Source organism: Galeopterus variegatus, unplaced genomic scaffold (genome assembly GCF_000696425.1).
Source record: "Galeopterus variegatus unplaced genomic scaffold, G_variegatus-3.0.2 Scaffold3639, whole genome shotgun sequence".
In the NCBI taxonomy this organism is placed as follows: domain Eukaryota; kingdom Metazoa; phylum Chordata; class Mammalia; order Dermoptera; family Cynocephalidae; genus Galeopterus; species Galeopterus variegatus.
The window spans coordinates 55,057-68,189 of NW_007729750.1; the positions used below are offsets into that span (position 1 = coordinate 55,057).

Below are 13,133 nucleotides of genomic sequence, written 5' to 3' on the forward strand. Positions count from 1 at the left end.
TTAGTAGCATAAACTTTTTATTTGGTCTTCAGCGAACAGCCTTTTAGGGAGGCAATAAAAATGTCTGATATCTTTTTAGAAGCTTCTAAACGGGGCTAATTCAGATGCCCTTATTTTATTTTATTTTATTTATTTATTTTTGGTGGCTGGCCAGTAGGGGGAGCTGAACCCTTATCTTGGTATTGTACCCTTATTTTAAAATGCACTTTAGCCTTTCCAAGACCCAAAGCCACTTCCAAGAACAGCTAATAGAAAGACTTAGATAATGCCTTGAGAGCTGGCCACGGTCAGTTTAGCTGCAAATGGGGTTCAACCAGCATTTCCGTCTGGTCATATTCTTGGTGCTCTCAACCTTTTGGTTTGCTGTCTGTACATGCAGGCCCTATATATCACATGCATCTAACAGATAGAAAGTCAAGCTAAGTTCTCAGGACAAAACAACTTACAACAGAAAAGCAATAGCTATACATGGCAGGGAAAGGATCAATCTTAACATGCAGTGTTGTTCATATGCAATGTTCTTAATAATGACCATCATAATTTTGAATTATTTTCAGTAAGATTTTGCCATTTTTGTAAATATTTGCAGCTTCTAGGGCTATAATTCTCATATAAAAAAAGGCAGGTATTTGGAGAGCAGAGTACTCACATTGTTTTGAAATTAGAATTCCATTCTTATGTTGGATCTTGGGTCTCAGAGCCAAGAAGGACTTAGCTCTGAGATCTCCTTGACAACTTAGCCAATTATTTTCCAGTTTCTGTCTGACACAGTCAGACATTTGAGGCCTCCCTTACCTAAGAATGCAATATTAAAACTGCAGCCATTTTGCCAGTTACACATCAGCCACCACAAATCCAAAGGTAATGTGCCCTGCCACAGCACCAACTAACCCTTGGTTGGTACAAGGTCAAATGCTCTCTCACAGCACAGACTAACCCATGGTACCCCCAAAAGCCAAAGAGATCAGGGAACTCAAATGTAAACAGGGCAGAGCTCAGACCTGAGAGGGACTTACTCATAACTCTCAGGACTCCATGAGGAAGACAGTGGTCCCCCAAAAGAGGGGCTTATTGTCACTTTCTTCATTCCTCAAGGTGTCTCGAGGATCATCAGTAGTCTCCTTCAGGTCTCTTCATGGTCTCCAGAACTGTCAAAGGTCAATATTACAACAAATTTAGTTAAAGATCTCAATTGGCTTTATTGCAATTCTAGAATTGGGCAACATATCATTCCATAAAGCAGAATCGGTGTTCCTGTTTATTATATTCTTTATCTCCTGGCAAACTTAATCATTGCTATGGTTTCAATTTTCATCTCTATTTGGGTGAATTCTGAACCTGTATTTCTGGTCCTTGCTGCTTTTAGTATCCAGTGTCTATATTATCTACCAAACACTTCCACCTGTCTATTGCATCAATAGTTCAAATTTGACATTTAATAATCTTGTTACTTATTTATCTAGTTCAGGTGTCTTTCCACTTTTCTCTAGTCATAAATAATCTTTCTTTGAACTACCACAGGTTCTTATCTCCACCTACATTAAGGAACATATAACTTCAAAAATATTATTTATATGTTGTATCCCTTTCTAGATTGATTATAAATCACAGAAACTATGAAGATAGGAAGTATGAAGTTACTTCAAAAAGTTCATGGATGGGCCGGCCCAGTGGCTCACTGCTACAGTGCGCCGCTTGGGAAGCGTGGCGGCGCTCCCGCCGAGGGTTCGGATCCCACATACAGACCGGTTCCCGCTCACTGGCTGAGCGAGGTGCGGGCGCAGCACCGAGGGTTGCGATCCCGTTGCCGGTCCAGTCCGGTACGGGCTCGACACTGAGGGTTGCGATCCGTTGCCAGACACGAAAAAAAAAAAAAAGGAAAAAAAAAAAAGTTCATGGAAAGATCTGTATTATCTTTTAATCCTATTTTTTTTACCCTCGTTATGTCCCAAATAACATTATAATTCTCATAATACAAGTGCCCCCATCTTGATACCACCCATTTCAGTGTGTTTCATTTTACCATCATATATTAAGATACCTTAGCTGTAACATACTGAACTCTTTGGCCAACCATGATGAGAATAGTACTAGCATTAGGAATTTAACATCTAATTGGGTGGGACAGATATTATAATACAAAATATGTTAAAAGATAATTTTATCAACAGAATTGAATAATGTTAATTAGTAGTAATAATTATAATTAAACTAATTTGGGTTTGATTTTACAAACTGTGTCATAAATATTTAACATCAGAATAAAAATATCATGCAAATCCAAAACAGAGAAAAATACATATACAATTTTTAAAAAATGACTGAAAAGCTTGAGACCACAAAAAGTTTTATTATTTTTAAAAATTAATTATTATTATTATTTTTTTACATTCTAAGATGTTGTTGCAGAGCAGTTGCATGAGAAGGGGAAGGAGGGCAGTGGGGCAGGCCTGGCCCATGGCTGGCTCCTTTGCTGGCCTGGTTGAAGAGGGTTAGGGGGCATGGCTGAGGCCCATGCACCTCCCCTACTGGCTCAAGAGAACTGGGGATTTCCGATGGTGGGTTGGTCATTGCTAGGCTGGATGCGAACGTGGAGGGCTGTGGCTGAGGCCCTCAGGCACCCCTCACCCTGACTCAGAAGCCTGGGGGGCTTCTGGTTCTTCTAGGTTTTATAGGTATTCTTTGGTGGTGTTAGACCTTTGCTAGTTAATATCAGAAATTTGTCTCTGATCTGTGGGTCTTTTGTTCTTTCTTTCAGTTCTGTGTTGGATTATTAGCTACTTATGCCACTTAAACTCTGCACATTTGTTGTCCTTTGCTTACTTTTAAAATGGGGGAGCTTCCTATGGGGACCAGCACTTGAGCCCTGTGGTTCAGTTAAATTGTTGCTTTGCTGCTGATACTCTGGGGAAGGTTTTTTGTGCAGCTCAGGTTTCAGCCAGTTGACCTTTTAAGCATTTCTGGGTCTTGTGAGGTCTGATACACTTGGGGTTGTATGGAAACTCTGGTCTGGGCTTGAGTCTTTGCAGCAGACTGCATTCCCTGCAGTTCTACGTTCCTGACCAGTCTCCACTGAGTGGACCTGTGCTGACTGGAGGGCAGATCAGCTGTCTGTGCTGTGCACCAATGTTCCACCAGTGGGCCAGTCTCCCCCACCCCCATACTTCAAACACTTCCCATGGGGCATGCCATGCACCGGTCCCTTGTGATGGCTCACTGGCCTCTGAGTAGCTCCTTTTATCAGTTATCTGTGGCCCCTTGCTCCTGTGTGGGTCCATGGGAACCCTGGTAGTGGACTTGCTGGCCTGGGGGCCACTAAGGCCCTCCTCTCCCTTGCAGTCTCCAGGCAACTTCACACAAAGGGCACATCTGTGGTTTTTACCAGCTTTTGCTCTGTTTGCTCACCAGGGCTGGGCTTGAAATGGCTGGGGCTCGAAACAGTCGGAGAGGCCCCTTCTTTCTCTCATAGTGGCTTCTCCCACTTTCATGAACTTCATAGGTCTCTCCTCCTCTTCCCCTGAGCTCTAGAGGCCTCAGCTTGGCAGTCTTTGCTTTTTAATAGTTGTAAATTGGTCGACTGTGGGAGAGAGTGATGCTGGGGACTGTCTATTCTGCCATCTTGATTCCTCTATCTATTTTTAATGTGTTGCATTTATGAGTATACTGTGTCTTTCAAGTTCAAAGAGAAATGAGATAGAATATTCTGTTTTCTAAAGATACAAGTTATTACTGAAAGACCACTGAAAATTTTACCTGGAATATGTTTCTTTGGTGGTTCTGCATGATAAAAGTCAACAACACACTTACAAATTTGTATCCTCAATTCAGAATTTGGTATTTTCATTAAGTCACCTGCCAAAAGAATAAATGAGTGCTATTTAATAATACCGTCATAAGTTTATTTGCAAACTTAAGCAAAAAATGTTAATAATATGATGATTATTAAAATATTCTCATCGGAGATTCAAACTGGACCATGTATGATTTTATATACGAATATGTGTGTATATATTCATATACGCATACATATATAAAGATACACACACACATACACACACATACACATATATACACACAAAAACAGCCTAGATCTATCCTTATACATTTGGCCTATCAATCAATTCAGCCTCTCCTTTCTAAGAAGAAAAGAATGATGATTAATAACATAAATGCTGAAACCAGACTGTCTCAGATTAAATTCTAGCTGTCAATAACTATGTGTGTAAACTTGTGTCTTAGTTTTCTCATCTATAAAATGGGTGCAACAATAGTTACAACATTTAAGATGTTGTGAGGATTAAATGAGTTATTATGAGAAAAGAGCTGAGAACAGTGTCTAGCATATAGTGAATTCTACTATTGTTTTCACCACTATTATTTTGGTAAGATATAGGTTAGCATTTTTCCCCCTAACTAGAGAGTCAGTAATTTGTTGCCTTTAATAATGCATCCTTTGTTTAGAGAAGCTCCAGATAAGCTTTGCTCTTCAATTTGCTGGCAGACTTGAAGAGTGAGCTTTTAGGCAGTCTTTGCCCTACAGGTAATAGTTTTGTGTTCAAGTTATCTGGGTTGGGTTAGGGAATAGAGTGTTCCTTTTCAGTCATATCTAAACTACTACTGAATTGGCTTCAGCCTGTATTTCAAACTGGGTTGCATTTACACTGTTGAAGTCCTACAAATGTGATCCCCAGGGAATCTGAAAATGATCAGTGGGACTCTGGAAATAATCCATGCCCTTAATATGGATGAGGACACCTGTAGCCAGTAGAATCAGCTTTTGGACTGAACCAGGTCTGGTTGGATTCCCTGAGGGTAAAAGAATGATTAGGTGTTCCTCCTTTGCATTAGGTCTTGCATAATGTTCATCTCTGGAGGTAGTCAGTGAGTGGGGAAGCCAGTGGACAGAAGGAAGAAGCACAAAGAAAAGCCTGACCCTTGCTTTCGAAGAATCTGTCTGCAAAAGACACCACTTACAAAAAGACAGTTTCAAAATTATTCTAACTCTTTATTTTTGGGGGACCCTTCTTTTGGTTTGGAAGATCACTATTTAGGTTTTGAAAAACTTTAGGCAACCAGAACAACTAGACTTTTCCATCAAAATTACCCAAACATGAAAATTTATGGGAAATTCTAGGGTTTCTTATCTGCTTCTCCCTTTTATTTCCTGTAAATTTAGATAATTTCTCACAGCCTCCTGTTTTATCATCTGTAGGTGAAGTACCAACTTCTTCCCTAGTCCATTTCCAGAATCTTGCTCTGAGTCAGAAATACTCAGGGAAGAAAATGTAATATAAGTTACTAGTACATAGTAGAAACTGGAAGTTAGTAGTAAAAATCGTGAATAGCCTTTGTTCAACACTTCATACTATATACAATTATTTAATTTAAATTCATGTTTTCAGGAATTAAAAAAACATGTGACAGAAAAGCAGTATTTGTAGTCAGTAATCAATGAAGGGAGGTCATTTTAAGCTAAGACTTCATACTACCCTTAAGTGAGACAGTAATGTGTTCTGTAGGCAGGCGGTCATTAAACAATGAGCAGGCTGACACTCAGTAAGAAATGGGCCATGTATTTGTTGTACAAATGTCTGCCAACTCCCTAGAAGGCAACGTTTTAAAATAATAAGGGCAACAGAGGCATTTTAAAAATAAATAAATAAATAAAATTTTACCAACAAAACCTACATTTTTATTTGTTAATACTACCATGTCCTCTTTTGGGTTGGTTTCTTGTAAATTTCCACTGATAATAGAGATTCATAGAATTAAAATTTCCCATTATTTCTCAACCTTCATGCTTCCTAAGGTCTTCTCCTCTAACACCCCATGTTTAATTTAATCTCCATGATATCATAGAGTGTAAATAAGCCATACAGTAGGAAATCTATAGGTAGTTCTCCCAAAGTAACTACAATTGAAGACTATGAAACTTATTTAGGTATAACAGGTTAGTGTCTATGTTAAAAATCAAAATGCTTTTTACTCATTACAGTTGAATCTTTTCCATTTTTCTGTATGGAGTATAATGTTGGGAACATAACTATTTAGTAAATACTTTAAAATAAATTTATTGGGTCAATTGTATATCTTATATTTCTCCTTTACAAATAAAGACCTAAATTAGTAAATATAAATTTAATGTGTAAGATTTGTTTTGGGAACACATTGTTATATAACAGGGGCTGACTCAAAGAGCTAATGTTTCACTGATCTCATTTCCTAGGAAATTATTATTTTCTTTCTCCTGAATACTAAGTAATAACCCAGATATAAATTTCTACTTTTATGATACTTTTCATATTTTTGCGTACAAAAATATAGGTACCTGCATCTATATGTGTATTATGCTAAACTTCTTAATGTTCCACCAGTTTATAATTTTATTTAAAATTTAAAATTTTAGATCATTTAATGAAGAACAATTAGGCCCTCAATGATCCTAATTAAGCATTAGAGCTCAAAGTGGAAAACATTTTTGCAATTACTGAAAGAGGCGTACTTGTGCTTTCTGATTTACAAAAATTAACAAACATTTCTTCAAATTAAATAATATCAAGTCAAATAAGTGCAAAGAAGTACCTGCCTACCCTTGTATTTAAGGAATCTTGGCATCATGAAACACCTGAGCAGAAAACAATCCCAGAATTATCACCAAACACACTGTGATTAATTTCCAACTGGGAAGTAAGAGAAGAGCCTTGATGTGGAGGAGTACTCTTAGTGAAACTTAGTGAAAACAGACATTTCCTTCTTGTCAGTATGGTCTGTTATATATTAAACCCTTCTACCTTAGGGAAATCTTAACTTACCCAGAAGTGCAATTGAATTAGCAGTATCTTCGGCATAAGTGATTTCATCTGATACTTTCTTTTTCAAAAATGGCAATCTTCAATAAGAATGAAGAATGTTAAGAGTAATTTTTAATAAAGTCCTTGATTGAAGCATCATTTGCAAAGTGGTTTTATTTTATTACTTTCTAAAGAATAAAACGATGATAATATCCTATTCTTTAGCCCTGGGAAATTGACAACTGTAAAGAAAAATTATGTTTCTAACTAACTGACCAGAAAGAAAATAAAACATTTTTATAAAAATGAAGAGAGATGGATGTACAAGGCATGGATTTAAAAAGCCATTTGCATCACTGCATTAATAAAAGAACCTAGGAATCCCATTTCTCTTTCAGGGCAAAATAATAATGAATTATAGCAGTAATTCTATCAAAGTTAGGAAGACAGATAATATGGTACAAACCACAGATCAAGGGCTTTTTCTGAAGTTTTCAAAACTCTAGTTAGTAGATCAGTAAAGGTCAGTGCCCTTTTCTTTATTAACTGGATTAGTTACTGTCCACAAAATAACAGAATGCCTTTGTCGACACTAAGGAATTCAAGTAACGAAAATCATATTAGAACACAGCCACTATAACCAAAGTTGTTTGAAAATAACATTTACAAATCATAAAATATCAGGCACATGAACCTGGGTCATTAGTCTAAATTTCAAAGCAGAGATAAAAATTATTTTTAAATACAAAATATAAACTATTTTGGCATTTCATGAATTCAAAATTTAAATTTCCTATGCTATTTAAAGTATAATATTATCCTATGTATGGGACTTTTAATTCATGTCTTCCAAGAAAAATTAACCAAGTGGTTGAAAAATGGCAGTGAGAACTATCCACGTGGATGTAGAAAATACAGGACAATTTGAATTTAAAGATATTTCAAGGACAAGCTATGAAAACAATAATTTTATAAATGACACAGAGGTTCATTTCTAGTGTTTGTTAGAATCTGTCATTTGAAACAAATAACTTATTACTTGTTGTCCAGATGACTGTTGGATCTCTAAAGTGAAGAACTCTAAAATTAATACTTCTTTCCTCCAAACTTTTTCCTTTTCTACTAAAGGAGACAACATATAAGATAAAGTATCAGAGGAGCTTTCAACCATAAAGTTTATTTATTTATTTTTTTTTGTCTTTTTTCCGTGTCCGGCAACGGATCGCAACCCTCAGTGTTGCCCCCGTACCGGACCGGGGACCGGCGACGGGATCGCAAGCCTCGGCATTGCTCCCGCGCCTCGCTCAGCCAGTGAGCGGGAGCCGGTCTGTACGTGGGATCCGAACCCTCGGACGGGAGCGCTGCCGCGCTTCCCAAGCGGGCGCACTATCCAGTGCACCACCGGGCCGGCCCTAAAGTTTATTTTTTTAAAAAAAGACATTATACTTCTGGATGCAATGACAAAATCATGCTATCTAGAAGTCAAAACAGAAAGGCTTGACTTTATTTTTTTTATTTACAATGTTTTTATCTCCCAAAAATGTCTTAAAAAGAGAATCAAGTGAGGGTGAGGTGTGGAGAAATGTAGGATATAGCAGAAATTAGGAAAGTAGAAAAATTAATAATGTGAATAATTATGGAATATGAGGGAAAGCGAAGAGTACAGTTCAAAAGATTTGTCATATTATACAATGAAACATTCAGTCACAAGGTTTCATAGAGAATCAACTCTGGATAGAGCCCTACAGGAACACCGATGTCAAAAGTAATCCTTCTCAAGTCAGTGTTCTAGGACTTGCATAGCCTTGAAATTTGAAAGTGTTTTATATATATTAGATTAGATTAGATTAGATCTCATGTCAATACAATAATAATTTTCAATTAGTTACTTGAAAGCACCAGAGCAATTACTTATTCCTTTATTTTCCATGGTCCCTATTAAAAAATAAGGCATGGTGCAGGCATTTAATAAATTATTTTTTATTAGTTTATTCACATATCAAAAAAAATTAAACGTAAGTGGGTACAAAATTTAAACTACTATTGCTGCTAAATCTAAAACTTAGAGTTAGAGCCTACCATGTATACATAGTCCTACTAAACCTTTCTACTATTTGCATATTATTTGTATATTTAACGCTTGGGAGTGCGGCAGCGCTCCCGCCAAGGGTTCAGATCCCATGTGGAGGCTGGTTCCCGCTCACTGGCTGAGCGTGGTGCGGGCGCAACACCGAGGGTTGTGATCCCGTTGCCGGTCCCCGGTACGGGCGCGACACCGAGGGTTGCGATCCCGTTGCCGGTCCCCGGTACGGGCGCGACACCGAGGGTTGCGATCCCGTTACCGGTCAGTAAAAAAGACAAAAAAAGGAAAAAAACAAACAAACAAAAAAAACACGATGCTATTTAAAAAGTTAAACTGGTAGAGAGGTTTAGAAGGTAAAATTGTCAGAAGGGTTTATTCTTACTTGAAGTTTCCTCTACTACATACGTTATATTGAGCAACTAAAAATGGATATTTTAATATATACCCAGATTAGCCACTATGTGGCGGTAAGGAAGCACCACATATTTGTAATTCCCAAAACTGGCTGGAGAAACAGGAGAGTATGAGGCATATTAATTTTATAATTCCGACCTCTAATTTACATTGAAAAATAGATACCAAACATAACTGGTGATATTTTATTCCTCATTTAAATTTGGAAGATCAAATAAAACATAACACACAATCTAATATATCTCTGAGAGCTAAATTTTCTAAAGAGAGAAAAAAACTAGACTGAAACTGTAAATATTATCCATAGATTTACTCAAGGATTCTCTTAAAATACTATAATTCCTTGGTTTCATCTGATATTTATCAATCACTTGAGAGCAACTAATTACAAGAAAATATTTTAGTGTACTTACAATTTAATTTCTTCTGGCCAGCAATCTCACAAAGTTAGCTGATTAATTTTTTTAAATCTCACAATAAAACCGACTACCTTTGAAGTACCAACTGCTAGAATCAAGTGATCAGCTGAAGTTTTCTGAGTTCTGTATCACTTTGCTATACCATAATGCATAACATCCTTGTAACAGAAAATAAAATATGATAAATTACTGTATGCTAATATAAAACAAAGTTCAAGGGAAACAACTTACCCACACAATTTTAGGATATCAGATGCAGATTCTACAAAACGGGGCTGTTTTTCAATTTTTCCTGCACACAGATTCAGAATTTTAAATATCTGTGCTAAATCCCTTATGGGCTTTAATATTTTTAGTTAAGAAATAAAATTAAGATTAATATCTTTATGAACATATTCTTTTTAGCAATTCTGTCAGGAAGGCTACAGCATTCCATCAATTTTGTTAAATGTAGTAGACACTGATTTAATTATTATTATTTTGAAGTCTAAGGAGGAAAACTTAGAACCATATTTCTCTAGGAAAATTATTTAATTTTTGTCTTAGTAACCTCTTATTCAAAATTTCTTTTCCTCTCACCATAACTTTAGAATTAAATTACCAATGACTACAGTACAGATTCGGTTGATCAATAACTTCCTATTGGTGATGAAAAATAATACATTGAAAAAAATTAGCTTAGTGATTAGGCTCAATTATATCCTTCATCTCCATCCCCCTACACACAAACATCTCCCCCTACCACACACACACAAAACTGCCTCAGAATAAGTATAGTAACCCAAACCTTACTTTTCTTTACTTCATTCCTTTATTAACATTTATCTCAGAAGCATTTTCTTATGTTTAAGGTTTAAATTGGTTGGGATTTTATTTCATTTAAAACTAGTATGAAAACAAAATGTAGCCTCCCTAGAAAAGGTAAAAGCACCTTATTTTACCTACTTAGCTATTGGTACATAAACAAACTTCACTGATTTTGTTTTACAGCTAAGAGATTATGGTAGTTGTGATTTACACTGTTGAATGCTATTACTTCTAGCCTCTCCTAGGAGCATCTGAGTAAGGGATGGGAGAGCTGGGTATACTAGAAGTATAAAGTTCTGTTCACTTCCTAGAGAAGTGGCCAAAATACTGCCTTAACTTATCTTTGCTAAGTTTTAAAACTTAAAGCCAGCTTATTAAAGGCATTCGGAAATAGAGACATTTGCTACCAACTGTCTAACCTGAAGAAAAAAAAAAATAACGGAAGTGTTGAGGTGTCAAGTTAAGATAAAAAATCACTTGCTTCCAGACTTTTCTGGCTACCAGTAAATAGTACCTGACATCTGCAAGGCCTTAGACTGACTCAACAAATCCATAAAAAAAACAAGGCTAAAATAAAGTAAAAATATATTTAGGAAAAATTATAAGGCACATTTCCCTGAATGGGAGGCTTAATATGTTTTGAACTGGAACAAGCTAATGTTAGAGACTGATATCTTCTTTAGATCAGGTCAGACAACTGTCAGAGATCACTTAGATCAGTACTTCTCAAAGTGCCGACTATAGACCACCGTCAGTTATGGAATTGTATGTTATCAGTCTGTGACGAGATAAGTACAGAAAGTGAGAGTGGATATTTAAAAACTTTTATAATAATCTGATATTCCTGTGACACTTTTATTGTATTTTACAATAGCATATATACACAAAAGATTTTTTAAAAAACCCAACAACAAACTGGTTCTTACAGTTTTTAAAGATGCATTGTTTCCATGTATTCTGATCAGGGCGGTATAGTCATTGGGGATAATATATTTATATTTTTCACATATTTTCAAGCCCTTGCATGTACATTTATCATCTGATCTTCCTAACAATCTCATGAGGTGCTATTATCCCTTTTTCATAATGGTGGAAAAATTAAGAAGTTTATCAAAGGTACAATTGCCTACGTAAATTGATAGAAACAAGACTTTGATTTGGCCCTCCTAAATACATCCACTGTCTTTCTGAACCTATAGAAACTCATATTATCCACAGAAAGTTAATTGTTATATTGGTTCTTCAATTTTATTTATATTCTCTGATAGAAAATATAATTTTGTAAAAAACACAAAATGTTAGATATCTTCTGTGGTAGACAGAATAATGGTCTCCCCAAAGATGTCCATGTCCTAATCCCCAGAACCTATGAATGAATATGCTACCATACATGGCAAAGGGACTTCTCAGATGTGATTGGGGATCTTGAAATGGGAAAATTATACTAGGTTATCCAGGTGAGCCCAAAGTAATCATAGAGAGGTAGTAGACAGAGAGAGGAGGGGATGTGATGACAGAAGCAAAGGTGAGACTGGTGCCACTGGGAGGAAGAGGGTCATGAACCAAGGAATACGGGAAACCTCTAGAAGCTGCAAAAGGCTGGCAAGTGGATTCTACTCTAGAATCTTCAGAAGGAACCAGCCCTGCCAACATCTTGATTTTAGCCTAATGAGACTGATTTTAGATTTCTGACCTCCAGAACTATAAGATAAATTTATGTTGTTTTAAGCCACTAAATTTGTGGTAATTTGTTACAGCAGCAATAGGAATCTAATACATTTTCTAATAAAAATTCTCTGTTTCAGGATAAATGAAACAAACATACATACAAATATAAAGGATACAAGTCCATTCTGATAACATTGCACCAGTTTCTTGACGGATTTAAGTTGTTTTTCTTCTAAATCATCCTAAAACAAATATCTATATTAGTTCTTTTGTGCTACTGAATCTGTCGAGATTTTTAAAAATTTCATCAATATAAAAAGAAAGTAGACACATTAAAATTGTCAAGTAATTCTTAAATTACTATGTGTGTGTATATATATATTTATAGCATTATAAAATGTTTCCTGAAACAGTGAAAGTAAAAATAAACTATCATTTAAATTTGAATAGTAAATTGGTTATCAAAACTAGGTTAATATAAAAGCAGTAATTGTTTCCAGAAATAATATTAACAATAGCTGAAGTATGTTGAGCATTTTCTCTATGCTATGAATGCATCATTTAGGTAATATATGTACATACCACTTCATTAACCTTCAAAATGACCCTGTTGGTAAGATATTATTATTATCCCTCTGTTCCAGAATAGGAAACACAAGCTGAAACACTTTAAGTAACTTGTCCAAAAACACATGGCTAAAAAGTGGTGGTGTTAGGAGTCAAATTTGGCAATCTGACTCCAGAAATTGCATTTTTAACCTCTAAAACATGCTAAGTGTTCTGTGTAAACCAAATATCTTCAGTCAATTAAAAATAAAAATAACCAAACCAGCAAAACTTTTATTCATATATAGTGATGTGTTTTGATGACTGAATCCCTTCTGTCCTTTTAATCTTAAATTGTTCCTGAGAGGCTGTGGCATTGTCTGGACTTTTTTTTTTTTTTTTTTT

At 35.9% G+C, this 13,133-nt stretch overlaps 1 protein-coding gene across 3 annotated transcripts in view; it reads right to left on the minus strand.

The window, feature by feature from the left end:
• LOC103601220 (chromosome unknown open reading frame, human C7orf63) overlaps window positions 1-13,133 on the minus strand; it is a 62,952-nt gene that overhangs the window by 33,993 nt on the left and 15,826 nt on the right. For 2 of the 3 annotated variants that reach the window (XM_008585603.1, XM_008585601.1), the window contains exons 1-2: window positions 12,344-12,526; window positions 3,754-3,852 (exon numbers count right to left, since the gene is read on the minus strand). In XM_008585603.1, coding sequence (XP_008583825.1) covers window positions 3,754-3,852; window positions 12,344-12,377 — 133 coding nt within the window. In that variant the 5' untranslated portion in view covers window positions 12,378-12,526. Of the gene's footprint in view, window positions 1-3,753; window positions 3,853-6,812; window positions 6,890-12,343; window positions 12,527-13,133 lie in introns of those variants that run through there. The other variant, XM_008585604.1, reaches the window with a different exon arrangement.